The sequence below is a fragment of the Merops nubicus genome, unplaced genomic scaffold (genome assembly GCF_000691845.1).
Source record: "Merops nubicus isolate BGI_N331 unplaced genomic scaffold, ASM69184v1 scaffold37562, whole genome shotgun sequence".
Lineage (NCBI taxonomy): Eukaryota > Metazoa > Chordata > Aves > Coraciiformes > Meropidae > Merops > Merops nubicus.
The window spans coordinates 1-20,463 of record NW_008592247.1 but is presented as its reverse complement, the minus strand read 5'-3'; the positions used below and the strand labels follow the sequence as shown (position 1 = coordinate 20,463).

The window sequence follows — 20,463 nt, the reverse complement described above, 5'->3', positions numbered from 1 at the left end:
CAGGAATGTTCTTATATCTCCAAGGCTTAATTGTTTGTTTAGTGTTACGTGTGACTAGAATAGTCATGATTAAATTGTTTGGAGTTTTGGTTTGGAGCTGGTTCCAAATAAACCCATGATATTTATACAAACTGACCTAATCTGGAAATCTCATAAAACCATCTGCCTTATAAGATATCCATATCTAATTGTTTGTGCCCAAATATTTGACTATGCAAGCATTTTCTTGGAATCTGGCTGAAAAGATATTTGGTTAACAATTGGAAAAACAGCACTGGAAATCTTGGTAAGACAGTGTCATTCATATTAATACACAAAATGTTAATTTTTTGCCTATCTATTGTAGAATTTTGCTTCACTTAGCAGCAAACAAGATTTCCCTCATTTCAAAAGCAGCCCTGTGGGCTGCTTTAAAACCGTCATCATATTTTGATCTCTTGGGTAATAAAAAGGCTAGCTCTAAGCTGACAAAGAACAGGTTTCACTGCCTTGCATTGTAGACCTTAAAATAAAACCCCAAAACTATGTAAACTGAACATAGAAATGACAGAAACATCCTTTTTGTATCAGGCTGACAGTCTTTTACATAGACTTTGCAGATACAATGGTCACTCCAATGGGTGGCCTATGGAGTGATACCATCCTCATGTGGCTTCCTTAAATGAAGGGATGATATTTCTCTAAAGTTCCCATAGTGGTTTGCTTGGAGATATCTTCTAACAAGTGAAGCATTGTCTATTAGGGAGAGAGATTAATTTTTACAAACCTTAACAACAGAGCTCCAAATGTTTTACAGTGTGCTAGCTGAAAAAGAAGTGAACCCTGAAATCTTTTGATTAATATCTGTTGTAAATAAGAGTGGAATTGCTATTCAATGAACATTGTGCTGATAAAATGTGCCTTTTTCATGTGTGTTACTTTTAGATCAGCTGTTACAGCCTCACAGTATTCAGTTGATTTTTCATATTCTTACCTCACAGAGGTGTGGGAAGTGTTTTATCTGAGAAATGGGTCAGTGTACCTTTCTCCTTTATGTGAGTGTGGCTGTACTCCATTTCAACCTGCCTCCTGTCATTTTTGGGGGGAATCTATAGAGAAGTTTCTCTAAACATTTGTGATCCAGGAGAAAACAGTTTTGCAGCTTCTGAAATACATAGCAGGCCAGCTGCACAGATTTTGCATGTGTATGTCACTGCCCCAAGGGGACTGATATATGTGAGTGGTGACTGGATTTTGCTGCTTCCTCCTGTCTCCAATTATACGTGTTGATGGATTGATGCTGTATGTGTTCAGAGAAGAAGGTTTGAAAAAGGGAAAAATAAAAATGATAACAAAATTTCATCAGAATGTTCTCAGGCAGGCACTGAAATCTCACTGTATTTGGCAACTTGTTGGTGTGGTTTAACAATGTATTGCTGGTTTTTGAGGACAAAACTTGGCATTTCTGAATTTGTGCTCTGTAAACAAATGATTGCATTTCCCCCCAAAGCACATGTTGTTTATGGTTTGGATATTTGTAATACTTAATTGACTGTGACTTGCAAATGGCTAAATGAAACTTCATTTTGATAGCTTTTTATTGAAACGATTGAGGAAATTCTGTCATCACCATCAGTGGGGTTTTTGGTATGTGTTGTGGTAAGTTTCCACTGAAATAATGATACTCGTGGTGAAGTTTTTATAGACTTGGAAATTTTGGAGTTGAGAGCACACTTCTTCTATGCTGTATGTTTTTAATGGCACAGTTTGGCACACCTATGAAATAGTCTTGGCAGATTTTTTCAATCGTCCTGGATCTTAGTGAGAGATGTTTTTTGACATGCAAGTGTTTTCAGTATTTTAATTCATGATAGGGAGAAGGAAGTTACAGGTGTGGAGACAGTATTCAAAAATATAACATTTTTTATGGTAGAAGCAAGTGGGAGAAGGCACTTAAAAGCCTATTTATTATCAGCAAGTTTTTGGAGATTTTTTTCCCTCATTTCTGGTGCAGCTATACATTTATACTGCTCAATAACTGGAATGAATCTCTGTACTGTTTTCTTTCCATCACATAGAATCACTTTATTTCTTCTCCATTCAGCTAGAACAGGCAGGAAAATATAAGGGTGAAGGTGAAAACAAATGAAATTCCCTCTTTAAGGAAAGTTAAGAAGAAGGTGATTACTTCCACTTGCAATTCACGTTTTGATCATAGACCTATCTACATCCACTCTAAAGCCCAAGAGATTGTATGGGGTCCAGCAAGATGCATTTATGTTGCAGATGTGATTTGTTTATTGCTGTTATATCCTTTGCAAGATAGTGACAAATATTTCAAGTAAGCTTTTCTTCTCTGTTAATATCTGTATGTCTATTTGTGAAAGTTTTAAGAGGATAAATTTTCCTTATTTTAATGTTGCAGTTAATTTTTTGTTAAAAATGGTCTTTGACAGTTCAAGTGATACTTAGATCTGTTACCTGACATGAAATTTGAGTAGATCACAGACCACAGAAGTAAAGGTGCAGATTATTGCTTGGTTGTCCATGAATCAGTAAGAAAAGAATGGATATTCAGTAATCACCCTCTTTCTTGTCTTTCCAAGGTTTTGTTCAGACTCTGTCTTGTTTTGAAGAGAAAGTAATACAGCTGATGAAAATATTTATGTGAGCCAATATAAATAACAATTTTGTAATGCAGCAGAATACCTGAGTGAGCTGAGTTGTAGCAATTAAAACAGGAGAACCTATATTTTTGGGGCTGAGAAAACAACTTTGACAGTTATGAGATAAAATCCGTAGACAAAGTGAATATTTGTGTACCAAAATATTTCCCATGATTGGCACTTGCCTGGTCTTAGTTTTTAATAATGAAACAAGAATTTCCATCTACTCAACAGTCATCTTTCACATGTACTGTACTCTAGAAGTGTTTTTCTGTAACTCTCACAAAAGCAGCTTTATGCATTGACAGGATTATATTTTGTCCATGAAGTCATTTTAATCTGGTCCTTTGATAACTTTTTACTTGATGAAATAACTTTTTGCTTGTTTCCTTAAGGTCCCTTTCTTTCTCTCCAGCTATTTTACTATATAATAACTGGCTTAAATCTCACAACTCAAATTTCTTCTTCTTCTTGCTTCTGAACGATTCTTGGGCACATAGCTGGGGTGTTGGAATGTTTGTTCTATGGACCTAATTTGCTCTATTGAAGTGTGGAAAAACACAATTTTTCAGCTGGTGTAAATGTAGGATGATTATGGACAATGGATATGCTTGCTTTATTTTTTTATGTGTAATGATTTCCTGTAATATTTGGACTAAAAACTTGCCAGCTCTCTCTGAGATATGTTTTTAGAGTAAGAGAAACCCCCTCCTCATTCTGGCAGTGGTTCAGTATGTATATTGAAAATGAGACCTTAGCAGGCAGTGGAGTTCTTGTGCCATAACTCTCACCATTTATACTGCATCGTTTTATGCATTGCAGTCATACTTTTTTTAGGGTGGTGCTGCTTGATTAAACTGGGCAACTTCTGTAGAAATGTTTTTAAATTTCATAATCTGTTAGCAGTCATCACGTTATTGACTGAAACTGGTGAAAATAATGTCTTGGTTTACTTTCTTGTTTGAAGTATGGGCAATGCATAATGGGATCACTGAATGAGGAATGTTTTATATAAATGTCAACTATTACTGTTTTCCCTTGAGACTATTTTTGGACTAATTTTGAGGGGAACACCTTCCTCTGGATGGATATAAAAGATTTTGAGAAATTGGTTGAGGCTTCCTGACTAATAGACTCGTGACTCAATTGACTCGTTCTGACATATGTCAGAATCACAGGAACTACTTGCAAAATGAGCTTGCACTTTGTGGTCAGAAGTTCATAAACATGGTTGTTTGTGAACACAGAGACTGTTCTTTTGCTCTTTGTGGAATACTCCTAATGTTGAGTGTGGTGGGGAGCATACAAGTATCTAGGAGATGACTGGGCTAGCAATATGTTTGCAGGGAAGATATGCTGCCTTCTCTGACCTTAATAACCATAAGGGGCTAGAAAGAGCAAGAAAAAATGGTGTACAGAAGTTATTTTAGTAATTCATAATGAAAATGGTTGTATTGATTTTTTTTTGGTGATTTTTTTTCTTCTTTTTTTTTATCTTTTTTGTCAAGCAGGTTCTATACAGTTCGCTACAGAGAAAAGGGTAAAGACAAGAAATGGGTGTTTCAGCTCTGCCCAGTTACAGAGACAGTGGTGGACAGTCTGAAGCCAAACACACTATATGAATTTGGAGTCAAAGACAACGTAGAGGATAGCATTTGGAGCAAGACTTTCAATCATAAGATAGTTCTGTCTAGTAAGTATTTGACAATAATTAAATAGCTACTCAGTGTAATGTTATTTTCCCCTCTATTGTGGTCTTGCTTAGAGTAAGCTATTGATCAAGATTTCATTATTTAAATGCTACCCCTTATGCCCCTGACAAATTCTCTTAGGAACTGGTGAAAATAGAAATAGTTAGAATTTGAAAAATTGCTACATACTCTTCTGAAAGTTGCACTCTTCTCATTGCAAATAGTGGAGAATCTACTGCAGGTTGGTAGAACTCCAACAGAGACTAGTTTAGATATAAATGAAGTATTGAGTACATATGCTTCTACTTCTAACTAGATTCCAGGCTCTTTTCCTTGGGCCTTGAATAACAAGGTTGTTAGTAATCTGAGTTAAAGTATTATACTGGTTTTAATCTTCTTTAATGTTTGCTTTTATGTTCAGACTGGTTAAAAGCTAGACAGGGTCTATCCAGCACGCATCACAATGGGCCCTTTGTGTCTCTGCTGGAAAGTTGAACTGGAAGCTAATTTTCAGTGAAGGAATTCTATAAATTGTTTGAAACGTGAGCTGTCATCTATGCTTTTGCTTGGATTTTCATGCAGGCAGTGTATGGCACCTCTGGCTGCTTTCTCAGTCATATTTTAAGCTTTTTCTCTGAATTCCCAAGGCAGCACAGTCAAAGTGATGTCAAATTAAGTCTTGAAAAAGCATGCAATGCTCAAAGAATCACTGCTGTCACTGGAGGATATAGATAGCAGCAGAGTCTTCTTCCTCCTGAAGAGAGGACTTAAAAAACATTGTGCAGTTTCATTTATTTTTTTCAAACATTTACATAAAGGTATTTCTAAGCATGATGTTGGTTGGAAGACGCTGCAAACTCCAATGCTCAGTATTTCTAGCTTGACTCAAGATGTGAAGAATGGAAATTCCCCTAAGATAGCCTTATTCATGTGAGATTTCCATCTGAAATTTGATTTGGACCTCAGTTTTGAGGTCCAAATCAGCACAGCAAACCACCTTGTTTCTGTTTTAACTTGCTGCCTTTTAGCAAGTCGAGGTTTTTTCATGTGTTAAGAAGTATCTCAACCTAAACCAAACATACTTCACTGTAAGTTTGCTTTCCTCACTAAAGTATAGCTGAATCACTATAAACTGAAATTCCTGTTGCATGTTCTTGTGTTTGTTGTAAAACAGAGGAAAAGTTTTGCTATATAATAACATATTAAGAAGGGTTGGGAAGAGAATCTGGTTTTAATTCCTGATTTGAGGAAGACATAAAAAGCGTAGCAAATGTTCAATGTTTATTTAAGCAAAATTTATCAAAAGACATGAAAGTAAATTACTTCTGACCATCTTAACATACTTTCTCATGAAGTCAGTGTGCAACTTGCATCAGCTTCTCCTTGTCTTTAGGCCAACAGTAGGTCCTGTTCCTGAAAAGCATCAAGTACTAGGAAAGATTTTTTTTTCCAGGGTGGTGTGTCAACTTAAATATCTCTCAGCTAATATTTCTTTATGATTGAATTTTTTTCTATTGCTTACCCATTTTGATTGGAATTGTGAAAACACATGATAGCATTTAGCTTGACTATTGTTTACACACCTGTTGACACAAAGGGAGCAGAAAAGTGTAAAGGTGTAAGATGTATACAAATTTTGGCACATAATGCTAGAAGATAAGGGCTGCTGGAAGGACTGTTTCTCCTCTGTACTTAGCAGGTGCATAATATGAAGCTTCTAATACTAAGTAGCTAAGATGATAAAACTAAGAGGAAAATTTCAGATATTAAATCCATGAGCTACTTTATTCATAAGTTGAGATAAAGAAACCACGTCAGACTTGAACAAAAGTGATATTCCTGCTCTGTATTCAGTGCTAAATGTGCATTCCTTTTAGGAGATCACACTCAAAAGCAAGAGTATTGGAGACCTTAAAACATGCTGCTTATAGCTGTAGTACCAGCCTGAGAGATGGGATGCAGAAATTCCTCTCTCAAATTTCTTCCTTGCATATTAGTGTTGTGGTTATAATTTTATTAAAGAATCCTCTTAGGCAACTCTAACTTCTCCTTAGTAAGTCCCAAAGACCACGTCAGCTTTCTCATTCCCTCTTGTAGAATAACAATACATTTAAATTCCTCTGTCTAAATGTGGAAAGGAGGTTTTGCAGATGAGTGAATTAATCTGGAGAAACAGGACCACACAAAACTGTTCCATAGTGTGGTCTCATACTTTGTAATTAAGCCTCCTCCTAACTTTCTTAGCTACTGAAAAAGGTGAATAAATTTGGTTTGCTTTGTTTTGGACAAAACAAAGAGTAATTCTGTGTATTTATTTATCTTTCTGTCAAATCAGGTAAAAAAACAAATGGACAATTGCAGAATATGTACAAGTTGGTACCTAATTCCCAAACACAGGTATGCAAAACAGTCTTATTTTTGTAGCAGATTTATGTTTTGTATGGCCACATTTTTGCTTCCCAGTTAAAGTGACACAGACATTACGGCCACAAATTGCCAATACAAAAAGAAATCTGTTAAATCTAAGATGAGATAACTGTATGGAGAGGTGTTTATGTGTGTGCATTGATGAAATTAAATAATTGTATCTGAGATGGTTGCATATACTGATTCTGCTTTAACAAAGATGAAGCTGATGGTTTCTCTGTGTGGATTCTAACATGAAAATTTGCTAATCCCTTTGTAGTAGCCAAACTACAAAGTAACCACATAAATTGCCAATACAAAAAGAAATATGTTGAATCTAAGATGAGATAACTGTATGGAGAGGTGTTTATGTGTGTGCATTGATGAAATTAAATAATTGTATCTGAGATGGTTGCATATACTGATTCTGCTTTAACAAAGATGAAGCTGATGGTTTCTCTGTGTGGATTCTAAACATGAAAATTTGCTAATCCCTTTGTAGTAGCCAAGCTTGTTAACCACATGGTGTTTGTGGTGTTCAGTTCATTTTGTGATAAGGTAGCACTGTTATTTTGTAATCTTGTGTATACTCAGGTCTTCTAAAATCAGTAGTGGTCAAATTCACTCATAGTTCTCATATATGAGGCAAGTGTTTGCAGAATCAGAGGAAGCTGGAAAGGGCAATTTAATCTGCTTGTTACGATTGCTAGGCAATTAATTAAACAATTCCGTGTGGCAAGGTAGAATTTTTAATTGTTTCATCAAAGCATTCAAAGATTTTTGTAAATAGATATCAATATTTGAGTAAATATTTTCTGAGTTTTTTTTCTCATCTAGCATTTGTCATAACAGCTATCAAGCAAGCATGGGTAGATGCATATGTTCATGGATTCACATCCATGAGCATATTCTGCTTCCAAGAGCTGAAGCTGTTAGTAGTTTTAATACAGTGAAAAATAGAGATTTTATTAGTAACTTTTGAACATTACCTCCTCTAATGTTAGTTACCTGTAATCTACTATGAGTGCAATCAAAGTGCAAGTTTTAGCAGCTAATCTTCTGGAGGTCTTCTTTTGTTTACTTTGGTTTTTGAGGTACTGTCCCTGAGGTAGAGGATGGAATAACTTCCCAAAGACAGCTGTAGAAATCCTTGTTACTTCAGACATTTGAAAGGATTGGATCATGAGTGGTGATTACTACAAGGGAACAATCCCTTCTTCACAGTTCTGTTCTGTCTGTGATTTTCCAAGTGTTCTCATGATAAGAAATGGTCATGTATGTTTTCTCATTGTTCAGTCTTCGTATTGTACAATATTGTAAATGCTCTGTAATTGTCACACTTGGAATCCCTTCAGGAATCAAACCATAGCTGAATGTACACATTTTCTTGTGGGATTAATTAGTTACTCATTTAGGACAGTAATACTTTAATTATAGCATGCTTTAATTGTGACTAATATGAAACCAGTTGATTAGATATTCAGGAGGATGCTCATCTCATTATGTTGTTGATGGAATCAACTTTACTCTTCTTCCCATTGGTCCCAAAAGCATCTTTAAAGTTACATGGGACAGCTCAAGACCAGGTAATTAATTCATTTTGGCAGACAGAGTGCAAGCTGAGTTCCTTTATTCCTCTTAGCAGACCCTGTGTGCCACGACCCTGTCTCTGTTATGCTGCTTCTGTGGAAGCAGAGATTCTATTTATGCAAGAAAAGTCCTGAGAAAGTGAGCTAAACCAGCTTTCCAAATGTTTGCACAGCTTAAGCATGAAAGGAGGACTGGAGCCAATGTCTAGTCTTTTCAGTCAGCTTCACAGGGCTTAGCTCCAGAGCAGCACTGCTTTATCACTCTCCACAGAAACACCAGGAAAACATTCCTTAAGTTATTCTAAAAATTCTCTTATCATTCGCACTTTAGTGGTGCAAAAACCCATAAAACTCAGGCTGGGAAGCAGATAGTGGCCAGCTCCCAAGTTTACTTTATTACTTCAGTTTCCACAAAGTTAGGTGGGGTGTGTTTCAGTGGTGCAATCACATCATCAGTGCAAAGCCAGAACGAGTGTTATTTAGGCCAACCTTTGTTTGTGCCTTATTTTGCTCCAAAGACACAACTGGCTCCTATCAGCGTGGTCCCAACTCTTCTCTGCAAGGAGACATTTTTTAAAGCCTGTTTATTAAAGCAACATTACCCATCCATTTAGTCATTCAGCCCTTTCAACACTGGTCACATATCAGCTTGTGTTTCTTTTGGCACGTTCACCCTTTAAGTTTGCCTAAGCTCCTGAGGCTCTGTGAGCTACAACTGATGAGAGAGGGAAAGAAAAGGAGAGCTCTAGAGATGGTCATTCTTTTTCCCCTCATAAACAATGGGTGGTGGGAGGGTGGAGACAATGGAGTAGCAATTTATTTCCTCTTCTGTCTGGTTAGGTTCCTGTCATTTCATCATGTCAGTCTGAAAGGTGAGGTTCCTCTTAATTTTTCCAGTCAAACAGCAGGACTCTTAGCTCCTATCACTTATTAAACTCTAGAAGAAAACTTGCCTGCTCTTCCAAAACCTAGTCAACCCAGGATGAGCATAATGCTTCCTTGAGGAGCCTTTTACATGTCTGCCAGCTCTTGGTGGCTGTTTGGAGTACTGGGATCTAAGAGAGGCAGAAATAACAAGTGCCAAAGCAATGTTCCCATATGTCCTTTGACAGAATGTCTGAGAACTGCACTTCTTTAGACAATATGCAGTAGGTATATGGTCAGCAGCTAAGATGCCTGATTTATGGTATAACTTATTTCTCTAATTTTGCTCTGAAATTAGGAAATACCTTATTTACCATCTTCTTTCATTCATGGAGATACCATAGTTGGATTAATAACTAATGTTCCTAATACCTAATATAAAGCATATGCTTCATATTCTCTGGAAAATATAGTTAATAGTGACATTCTTACAGATTATAAGCTGATGTTTCTGAAAGGGTTTGTCCAAGAAGTAAATTTAACTAGACACAGAAATATCTAAAGTAGTCACTTTTGGGGGACTGAGAAGAAAGGATTGGCCACACAGTGACAAGAGTTCAAGTGCAGCACTTGTATATTTGTGTAGCCAGCAGTGTAACTGCAGCAGCTACAGAACAAGGATTTCATGTCAGTTTTTTATTTTTGAGTGAGAAACTAAATTCTGAATGTATTTTAATGTATTTAGCCTTTTCCTGTTGCTGTCATTACAGTCACCCATTATTATTCAACAAAGAAAGGATGCTTTTGTCAATAAAGAACCTCTTACTTGTAAAAGGACTAGTAAAAATTCTGATTAGTATTTCTGCACTGGAGTTACATGAGTGCACACTACAACTTGAGAACTGTTTATTTGATTGTAGGGATCCTGATGATAAACACAGGAAAATGCACACTTTCTTTTGCTAAATGCATTTCATCCCACCTGTTAGTCATATAAATAGCAAATTTACTTGAAAAGCTGATCATCTGCAACACAATTTTTTCCACTAGAAGGCGAAACAGAAACGTAGAACTTGTAAATAATAAAGAAAAAATAGTAAACAACCAAAAACAAAGATTGAAAACTCTGTTTAATTTCAAACCATGTTCATGACAATGCAAAACTGTTATTAGGTAGTAGAAAGTAATAACTTCCATAAAATAAGCAGCCTCCATCCATTTCCATAAGGAAAGAGGCACCTTATTTGCTGAGATTTGCCCTCTTCCACCTTCTTAGACTTTGTTATGTGTTTGATTGATTTCAGAGCTTTTTTTTTTTTAAAAGAAATATTTAGAATAAAGCAATAATAGATATTATTAGGTAAATAATCAAAACTGGCATTGACTGCTGAATTGTCATGCAAGTGTTCTTTCACATGAACTAGACCAGGTATCACGAGGTGCAAAATGATTCTGATTTTAGTGGTGTACCTTTAGCACAGAAAGGTAATTTTCTGAGTAATTTTCTTTCTTGTAACTTAGATATAGCTGGAAAAAAAATCTCTTTTTAATGTATTTAGATTTTTTTTATATTATGTTGGTATTGCAGCCTACCTCCTCTCATCACCTGAGTCCAATATTATGCTTTCAGAAGTTGTTCCTAGTATCCATGTGTTGTAGTGAATGATGATTTATAAACTTCAGAATCAGCTACTTTCTTCCCTTTAATAAATGTGGGCTCCATTCATGTGTTCCTTATTTTTGTGTTATCAAAATGCTGGAAAAGACTCACACTTTGGCAAAAAGTAATCTGAGGCAAAGAAAACCGAACAGCAGAAAGGTCTGAGTCTGTAGCATAAAAATGTGGGAACAACATGTATGGCTGGCTAATTATACTTTGGAAACAATTTCACAAAATTAAATTACTCTGAGTTAATGTCATTCAGGCAGACTATGCACCCAAGAGTGCTGATACTTCAAAAATATACAGCTGGTTCTGAAATAGTTTGTGTTCTAATTACACTATTCCTGAGCATATAATTGTATCCTGTGACTAATTTTGTTATTGCACGTGTTTCAGGTGACTTGGAGTTAAATTTCAGCTTTTCTTAGCTTTCTGGACTACTCCCCAGGGAGTGCTCAAGAGATTCTTGAAAGAACAAAGCGTTGGAGATTCCTAAGATGTAAAACACTGTGGTTTTATGAACCAAAATATTTGAAACTGAAAAAAAAAATGAGATCAAAATGAAATATTAATGTACTAGCTCAAGCAATAGTGTAACCTTCAGTGACTAGGGCCAGAGCCATATCCATTATTAACGTGAGGCAAGCAGAGCATTGGATTAGAGCCTTCTACTTTTGTTGCTAAGGAAATTCAATTACTATTATGGCAGTGATCCCAAGGCTTTTTTTTTTTCCTTCCCTCTTCTCTCAGCTTACACTGCGTGATAATAAGAGGTTGGTCCCTGTCACAATAATCAAACAAGGTAAATTTGTATATTCCTTTAATTGATTCTTAATTGATTCTTTAATTGAATCATCTGTGGCTTAAAACTTGCTAACAGAAATTGTATTGTGAATAATTTTAAGTAAAAAAAATTCAAGCCTTTTGGAGGTAGTTCACAGTTCAGGGCCATGCAAACACTGGAGGACGGTGTAAAAGCAAAATACAGCAATTGCTATGACAATTTTTTTGAAGACTTGTGAAAGGCAGGGTAGTGAGGGGGCCTGGAGTTGGCCCTATATTGACATAAACCTAGAATGTAATTTTTCACTGGGGTATAAATCTGGTATCCTAGGGGAAAGAGATGCACAGTTAAGGGATGAAGTAGAGGAAACACAGCTTGCAGTCTCTTAAACTGAATGCAAATACAGAAAAGATTAGGGCATTGTCTTCATCTCCAGTTACTGAGTTGAGGGAAGGTTTTTGGAATGTTGAGGCTTGTCTCACATGTAGATTTTTTTTCTTGTTTTGGAGTTTTAAAGATTATTTTCTAATATCCCTGTGTTGTCTCCACAGTTATTCAAAACCGGACACAGTCAAAAACTCCAGATAGTTCTTCTCTGCCAGGAGCAATACTAGGTGACTAGAAGATATTTTTATTATTTTTCCTCATCTTTGGCTGAAAATTAGAACTGTGTAAATACTTTTAATTTTCTTGATCTTGATAGTTCTTTCCTTGCATATCAGAGGGTATTTTGCAGCCAGCTCAGACAGTATTTGTTACATTTTATGGTGGTAGAGATGGTTCAAGAATGAAGTAGCCTAAGGGAAATAGAATCATTTTATTGTCATAGTATTTCAAAGAAGATACTGTCATTGTTTAAGCCAAGAAGACCTTACATACTTAAAGTTCTGTGGAAAAGATCTTACTGAAATCAGGGGTTATTAATATTTTTTTTAGGTAGTATGATAACACCATCTACAGACACAAATTTGTACTGATATGTTAGGCTATAATGATGCTTTTTATAACCTTCCTTGCAATTAGGAAGTAATTAGGATGTTAGATCTCGGGGCATAACTGTTTCTCTCAAACAGTGAAAGTGGTAATGCAGTGAGTGGTATAAATGGGAAATAGTACTAAACAGGAGTGATAATTACTGCATGGAACTCACTCATTTCCCAGATAAACTGTGCTCCCAGTGGTTCAGTAGCAGCTACTCACATATCTCAGAGGACAGACTGTGTATTTTTCATCTCTTCTGGAACTAATGGCACACATCTTTCTCTGTAGTGCACCTCATTGTTCCAGGTCTCAATGAAACTCAGCAGAAACTTCCTCCTCTCCTGACAATAGATGATATACCTCAAGCATCCAGGAAAAAACTGGGTAAGCAGAGATGGACTAAGCTTTTATTGTTCATAAGCAACATCAGAAGCATAGTGCTGTGAGATGATGTATGCAAGAAGAAATGTACTTTTTTTATCCTGTTTTGACTTTTTTTATTAGTTGTCTAATTAATTATTAGCTTGGACTGATAAGGATTCAGAGAAATTAGCTTATTTTAAAACATCTGAACAGGTTTAAGATATTTTGCAGCCATTTAAAAGAATATACAGTAGTTTTGATCCATAGGCAAAAGGAATCATGTTTTTGGACTTCAGGTGTTATGTTTTGTAATGTAACTCCCCCCGCCCCAGGTTTTATGTTTCAATATATGTCTTTAAAAATGGAAGTTTGTGTGCCTATTTGAAAGACCAAATTTTCAGTAACATTTAATTACATGAGTTCTGGTCTGAATATATTTGAGAAATTGTTTCATGAAGAGAATCTTATTTATTGTCGCCAGAAATTAGAACATTTCAGTGCAGCTTTCATGTGTATCAGGTGAATACTGAATCCTGCAGGAAAAAAGTTTGAGGCTTTTGTTTAAGATCTGTAAACTAGCATATCATCTGTGAATAGTATAAATGTGGGAAATACAGCTGTCTTAAAAAAACCTTAATAATGCCCCAAGTACATCTTTCACAGATCCCTTGAGTATAGTTCTGCAGCTGATGACTTCTGGCTTGGATAGGCTTAATTTGAACTCCAAACAACTGGGTCATATTTTTCTTTCCTAGTTCTGCTTTGTTTAATTTACTCTGTCGCCCCATTGGTGGCCATGGCACATTCTCAAACTGACTTATTTTGCAGTAAGAAAACAGCAGTGCTTATTCCTGTTAAGGTATTGTCTGTGCATAAGGGTGCTGAGATACATAGTAAAATAATATTTAAATGTGCTTGAGTAAGAATATGTTTGGATTGAGGTTTAAAAATTAGTGTCTGGAAGTATTCACCAAGGTTTGACAGGTAAATATTGTTCATCATTTATGGCTACTGAAAGTTAAAGATGAAAATTTATTGCAATATTTACATTGTAAAGCATTGTTGGTTTTCAGTTGTGATAATAAATCACATAATTAACTAGATTACTAGTATTTTCTTTGAACAGCAAGCATAGAAAAAAAGATGATTATCATTAGTAGGTTGGTTTTAACATGTACCTGATGTAACAAAGGTACCATTAACACTCAGCAGACTGTATTTTGACAAATCCATTTTTCATTCTCCTTACTTAGTAAACTAGATTTTAAGAGAGCGTGAGGTACATGGGAGCACACATAAGGGTGTACTGGACTTCAAAGGACTGTAAAACAGGAAAGAGTCATTGCTTGGAAAGCAAAAATTCTCTGAAAAAGAATTTAAATTATAAAATAATTGACAGAAAGACAAACTGTCCAAACTTAGACAGATATCCTTCACTGATGCTTGAAAATGATGCGTGTCTACAATGAAATGCAATAAAGCTTATGCTGTGTGTGAAGTTATGATTAATTATGATTTGCTGACATGCTGCAGCTATTCTAATTCCGTATTATATAGAAAAGTTAAATTAATGCATCACAGAATACCAAATTTATTGACTTCTCCAAGTATTTATTTTTTTTACTTCATCAAAACTTACTAGTTTTTTTTTTTTAAAGGAGTAGAAGAGTAGTAGTCCACAAAAAACTCCACAAAATATGTTGCCTTAGTCCTCAGTGGAAAAAAAAAGACCCAGTACATTATTCAAGTGAAAATTAATTAATTTTCCCTATATCCATGGGTGGAATATCTTTATATCTGTTAAAATAGGAGGCTATTGCCATACCACTATAATCGTTAGAAGAACTGTAAAGAAAAATAACTAGTAAAAAAACTAGGAAAATAACTAGAAAAAGGACTTGTGTGACAATCCCATTTTATCTGAAAATTCATTAGACTGCTGTATAACAGAACTATATATTGTATCTTTGAGTTTTGAAAAGCTAGAAAACTGAAAACCACTGAAAACTACTTTCACTATGAAAGTAATAATTCATAAGGCATTAAATTCCTTGCTGTAAATTTTAGTTTCAAGGAAACTTTTGATGAACAAAACAATACCAAAAAAACACTTAACATAGCTAGAGAAATGCTTGTACTGATTGTGCAGTGGAAGTTCATTGATTCCTGAAGGTATCCAGTTTTCCACATTTATCCATGTTGGTTTACTTTGGCACACTGAAGTGGGACAGAAATAGATCTCTAGTAAACCAATTACTCTCTAATGGCTTTGTCCCTTTAGCTAAGAATGAAACTCGAGTATGGCCTGCTGAATCCAAAACACCAGAAGTTCAAGAAATCTCCCCACAGTCCCTCCCAGGTAATGACAATTTTATTTTTAGAAACTCTCTGGAATATCTTTGCCAAATATATCAACTGAAATTAAATTCATCTTTGTGTTTAGTCTTTGGCTGAAGGCAGTAGCTGGAAAACAGGAGGGTAATGTAGCTGAATTAGTAGCCATGAGTGGTAGATGCAGATTAAAAATCTAATTTTGGAGGAAAGTTTCAGATGCTACAATTGTAAGGTTTATAAAACCACTTAGATTTAGACCCACATCTTTGTGGGGTGCTGGATACCTTGAAATTGTAAAAAAAGATGGCAAAATGTGAATTTTCTTGTGATCCACCCTGAAGTTTTGAATTTCATGAAATATATGAAGAAGAAAATTAGGGATAAGAGCATGACTGCAAAATGAATGTATGAGATTGAGACAGAACAGTCATGGTAGCAAGGTCTGTTTCAGAGGTGCAGAGAATGGCAGCATGATTTCATTTAAACTCATTTTTGAACACATTTACCTTGACCACACAATCTGGAATCATTGTTCTTATTGAAGTACATGGGACCTATTCACATACATGGGAAGGGAATATAAAGTTTGATCCTAGATTCATATCAAGGTTATGCATCTGTTCAATACCTTGTGTATTTGAAGGGTTTTATCACCTGCATGTGACTGAAAAAAAACCCATTCATTTAAAAGGGCATACTATGATGCTAATTTCTTAAACTTCTTAAAAAAAAAAAAAAAAGAAGTGACATTTTAAAACCTGCATGATTTACTGCCTCCATTTGCTGAGGAAATAAGTTAGTGTGGCATGGGCAGACTGCTTTATGAAGTTATAGGGCAAGTATAGCCCTAATATTTTAATATTTTCAATCTGAGGGCAAAAAGATTGGAGAGAGCTAAATTGTTCAGAGCCAGATGATGAAGAATGACTTTCCACTCATTTTACCAACCCACATTTGGGAATTAAATAGGCATACACCACCTTCATTTTCTGTAGTCTGGCTTTTATCCTATAACTGATACTGAAGTCTTGAGTCTGACTAGAGACAATAGTTGGCTTCTGCCCACTTCTTTGCTGAAAGGGAAAATGGAGTCTTGAACTGTGGCAAGACTTTAAAATGGAAAAAAAAGAATTTGAGGAAACATTGCAGCAAAGGTTTGCTTTGGTTTATTTTAGTCATGTTATATGATCTTGCTGGCATTACTCTCCTCCATCTGCAGAGTGTTTCCTGGATGGCTGAATTTTAGGGTAGCATGTTATTCCTTTGACATCACACAATTCACACAGATACTGCTATTAAATAGAACTGCATTTATTTTATTTCTTAAATATATCATAGACCAATTCAGTCTTTAAAACAAACAAACCCCTCCCAAAGAATGTGTAGGGCATATTAAAGTAATGCACCAAAATCATGTAATGATTGACAACCACCTATTAGATTAAACAATCCACCTTCTTTTTTTTTTGTCTGAAAGTGTTTGCAGAATTTTATGTTCCACTCAGTAGACAAGTGTATTTGCCAAATTCTACTTCTAACTATCAATTCCTTTCTGCAACACTTTCCCATGGATATCTCTTTTCTGCTCATCCTAAGTATTAAAAGGAAAAGAAAGATGCTCCTCCACAGGAATTTATCACCAGCTTTACAGGTTCAGCATATGTGTAATAAACAACTTGCTTTCAGCTGGAAATGTGTGGATACTTGTTAAAAAAACCGACTTTAAAAGACTGTTTTTTCAAATTTTTTTGCTTGTTTGTTTTACAGTTCGAGGTTTCTTGTGGACTTAAATTTTGCAGTTAGTTTACTAAATTATTTGCCTTGTCTAAGTAGCAGCAGAACAAGCAATCATCAAATACACTTTACGGAACATTTCAATCAATCTCTTTTGATCACAGCACCAGTGTCTAATGTTACAGTATAAGTATGTCACATTATTTATGTTAAGGAATGTGTTCATTATGATTACAGTATTTCAATTAAAGAGAAAAAAAGACAGAGTCTGGAAACAGAGAAATGAAAGTGAATCCTGTAAAATAAAACAGTTGTTCAAGTGTAATTTCTGTTTAGCCATTGCATATGCAAAAATAACTTGGATATTTAAGCATTTGAGCCAGATTTCCACAGGTAACTTTCAAACCATAGATCTGAGCACTGACCTTTTGTAAGGCTTGCATTTGAGAGGCAGGGTACTATATAGGCACCATTAATTGAGTTTAGCAATAGGATTATTATAAATAAATCATTGTATTTCATTAAGACTTCCCTATTTGAAAATCATACTGGATTGAGTAAGGCTTAATAATTATTTACTGTGAAAGGTTTAAGGACTGGTGCCAGGAGTGGCAACAGAAGAGTGATTTAGGAGCTGTGTGCTGTAGTAGCCACTGTGACATCAGTTATGCAAGAAGGGAAGCAAGGAGCTTGAAATATTTCAGCAAGTGGACCAGCTGAAAGGTTCCATCAGCTGAGCTGCTCTTCTATTCCACTGAGTCTTCATCAAAGGGTGTGTTTTGTGATGTGACACAATTCAGTCATTTCTTAAAATTTTTTTTTAGCAAGACATCCCATCATTTTTTTAATTTCAGGCCTCCCCTCCCTTGGCATGCACTTCCATGGAAAGACTGGTTAGTAAGCTGTTTCATGCTTTGTTTTTGCCAGGTTTCTTACAATGTTTTCCATTTGGGATTAATTTATTCTTAATTCAACAGCACAAATCCATAATGCTTTTTCTTTTTTTCAGTCCTTAAAATGCTGTCTCATTTCCCTCAGGCTGCCACCACTTTTTTTTTGCTCTCAGTTGAATTAAGTACAAGCCTTTTTATTAACTTCACAGGGAGATTGGGGCTAACAAAAAACCAAAGACCTTGATTTCTTTAGTCCCAATTCTAGGCATGCTTTTTCTTCTTCATCTCATTCAACTAGTTTAGCTAACAAGACACATTCTTCATATGAGTGTAAACCTCTAAAAAAACCCCAAAACATAATGAGTTCTAAATTTCTGTATTTGCTTTGAGGGTTTGATGGGGCTTAGTTGGTTTTGTTTTGTTTTCAGGGTTTTTATTTTTTGGTTGTGGGGTTTTTTTGGGGGGTGGGATTTTTTTGGTTGATTTTTGTTTTGTTTTGTTTTGTTTTTTTCATTATTAGTTTGCCAATATGAAATGTTAGCTTTTGAAGTACTTCTGAGGTATAGCTTTGTTCATTTTTGTTTCTGAGACTCTTAGGGGTGAATTTTCTCCCACAAGCTTCACAGAGATAAATTGCCTTAACTTCCTGGAGGAACAAAATCCTCCTTCCCCTGATGACAATGACAGCACTGTAACTGGCTTAGTAGAAGAAGAATTGGGTCCTAGTGAGGCAGCATCTGTGGAGATTCCAACTTTTGTGGCATGGAAAAGCACCATACTCCAAAAGAGCAAATAGTATCATGGTTGTAATTAGAGTAGTGACTATGGAATCATTTAGAATCTGGAAAACAACATGTTCTCTTCCAGAAATGAATTAAGAAGCTTATAAACCTGCATCATCAGTTCTTGATTGAAGCATGCTCAGTAGGTTGTGGAAAAAACATAGAGAGCATGCTGGGAAAACACAGGTAGCTCTCTTCTATCTCAAAAAGAAAGTGATCTTTTATTAAACTGAATGAATACTAAAACTCAGCGCCATGGTGGTGTTGATCACCAATATTAAAGATCTCCTCTAGATACCAACATGTGTTAAATACTGTAGAAGGAATTAATGCTTTTGTCACATTCAAGGCTGAGATCTTACCATCCTGTGTTCCATATCAATAAAATCTGTCATTTTATAATCTGAGATTACCAGTTGTGTGTAGTGTATGACTGAGTAAATGCCTCTAGCAAGATGGAGAGGAAAGAGGTGATCTTTATTTCCATGCTATAGGGATTAAATGTTATGTGAAACAGCAGGAAGAGTATGATTTTGCATTATTTTATAAAAATATGATCAGCAACTCAGTTTAAATACATTTAATGGCTGTTTAGTAAACTGCTCATGCTTTTACTCTGAAGAAGGATGAATGGAAGTCCAAGGCTAGAAACATGAAAGAACTAATGTATTATAGGTGACTTCCTGATTATAGATCTTCCTTATTTTCTTTATTAGAAGAATTTTTTTAAAATCCAGAACAGCATGGGAAATATTTGTTAATACACTTTTTAATGTAATGGATTTTGTTTATAATGAATATCATAATGAATTTGGGAGGCTGTAACAGAAGTACATTGTGAACTTCTGATCTTAGCTTTGCTCTTTGACTTATATTTTCCTTTGCTTATGTAAGATTGAAACAAAATAACTCAAAACATCATATAGACTTCAGATCTGAAAACAAAAATAAATACTAATCCTAATGGAGTCGAGCTGCTGCAGAAATTAATCAGGTAGCATAAAATAGTGGTAAGAAATGCAATAGGCTTTGGGCAGTAGATAAAGAAAAGCTCAGAGGGATTCTAAATTAAATGAAGCTTCTTTCTTCTAGCTCACACTGAGAAAAAACATGGACCTGAGGAATTTAGATCAACGCCTAAACCTGAACTGGTGCAAACTCAAAGCATACTGGGTAACTAATTTTACTGCTTTTTACCTTCTTTGTACATAAAATGCTTTTTTCACCTCCAGCAGAATTTTCTACCACTTGCTCCATCCCCTTTGTGTTGACTCCAAAGGAAATCCTAATTAAAAATTTGTTTCCCTTTGTGTTTCCAGCAGCTCACACATGAAATGTAAAACAGAAGGTGTCTATCTCTGGCTGAATTGGCTGTTATACATTTCCTTATTCCTAGCAGATTTGACTGGGTGATTTAATTTAATTTTTTGAAGTGATGATTTTTGTCTGTGTGATCTGCGTGTTTGACATTACATCAAATTTCCATCAGTACAATTAACCTCAGTGATAGAATTGAAATAATCACCCTCTTGATTTTCTTCCAATGACAGGTTCACTCAGGTAGCATCAACAATGATGCAAAAGGAAAATTTTATATTGCATATGAGATGATATAATTGCATTTGTCCTAGAGGAAAAAAGAGCTCAACTCATTTTTTCATTAAAACATCCCAGAAGGAGATTTCTGATCTGAGTAGCAGTATTGTCAGTTTTGTGATTTGGAGCAACATCTAC

At 35.4% G+C, this 20,463-nt stretch overlaps 1 protein-coding gene across 1 annotated transcript in view; it reads left to right on the top strand.

Annotated features, from left to right (window-relative positions):
- Nucleotides 1–19,902, top strand: part of LOC103767966 (target of Nesh-SH3-like) — a gene marked incomplete at both ends in the record, with an annotated part of 24,672 nt that extends 4,770 nt beyond the window's left edge. Inside the window, 7 exons of the mRNA XM_008935098.1 lie at nt 4,157–4,338; nt 6,672–6,733; nt 11,609–11,660; nt 12,194–12,256; nt 12,912–13,007; nt 15,268–15,345; nt 19,822–19,902. Coding sequence (XP_008933346.1) covers nt 4,157–4,338; nt 6,672–6,733; nt 11,609–11,660; nt 12,194–12,256; nt 12,912–13,007; nt 15,268–15,345; nt 19,822–19,902 — 614 coding nt within the window. The remainder of the gene's footprint in view (nt 1–4,156; nt 4,339–6,671; nt 6,734–11,608; nt 11,661–12,193; nt 12,257–12,911; nt 13,008–15,267; nt 15,346–19,821) is intronic.
- Between the last annotated feature and the right edge of the window lie 561 nt (nt 19,903–20,463).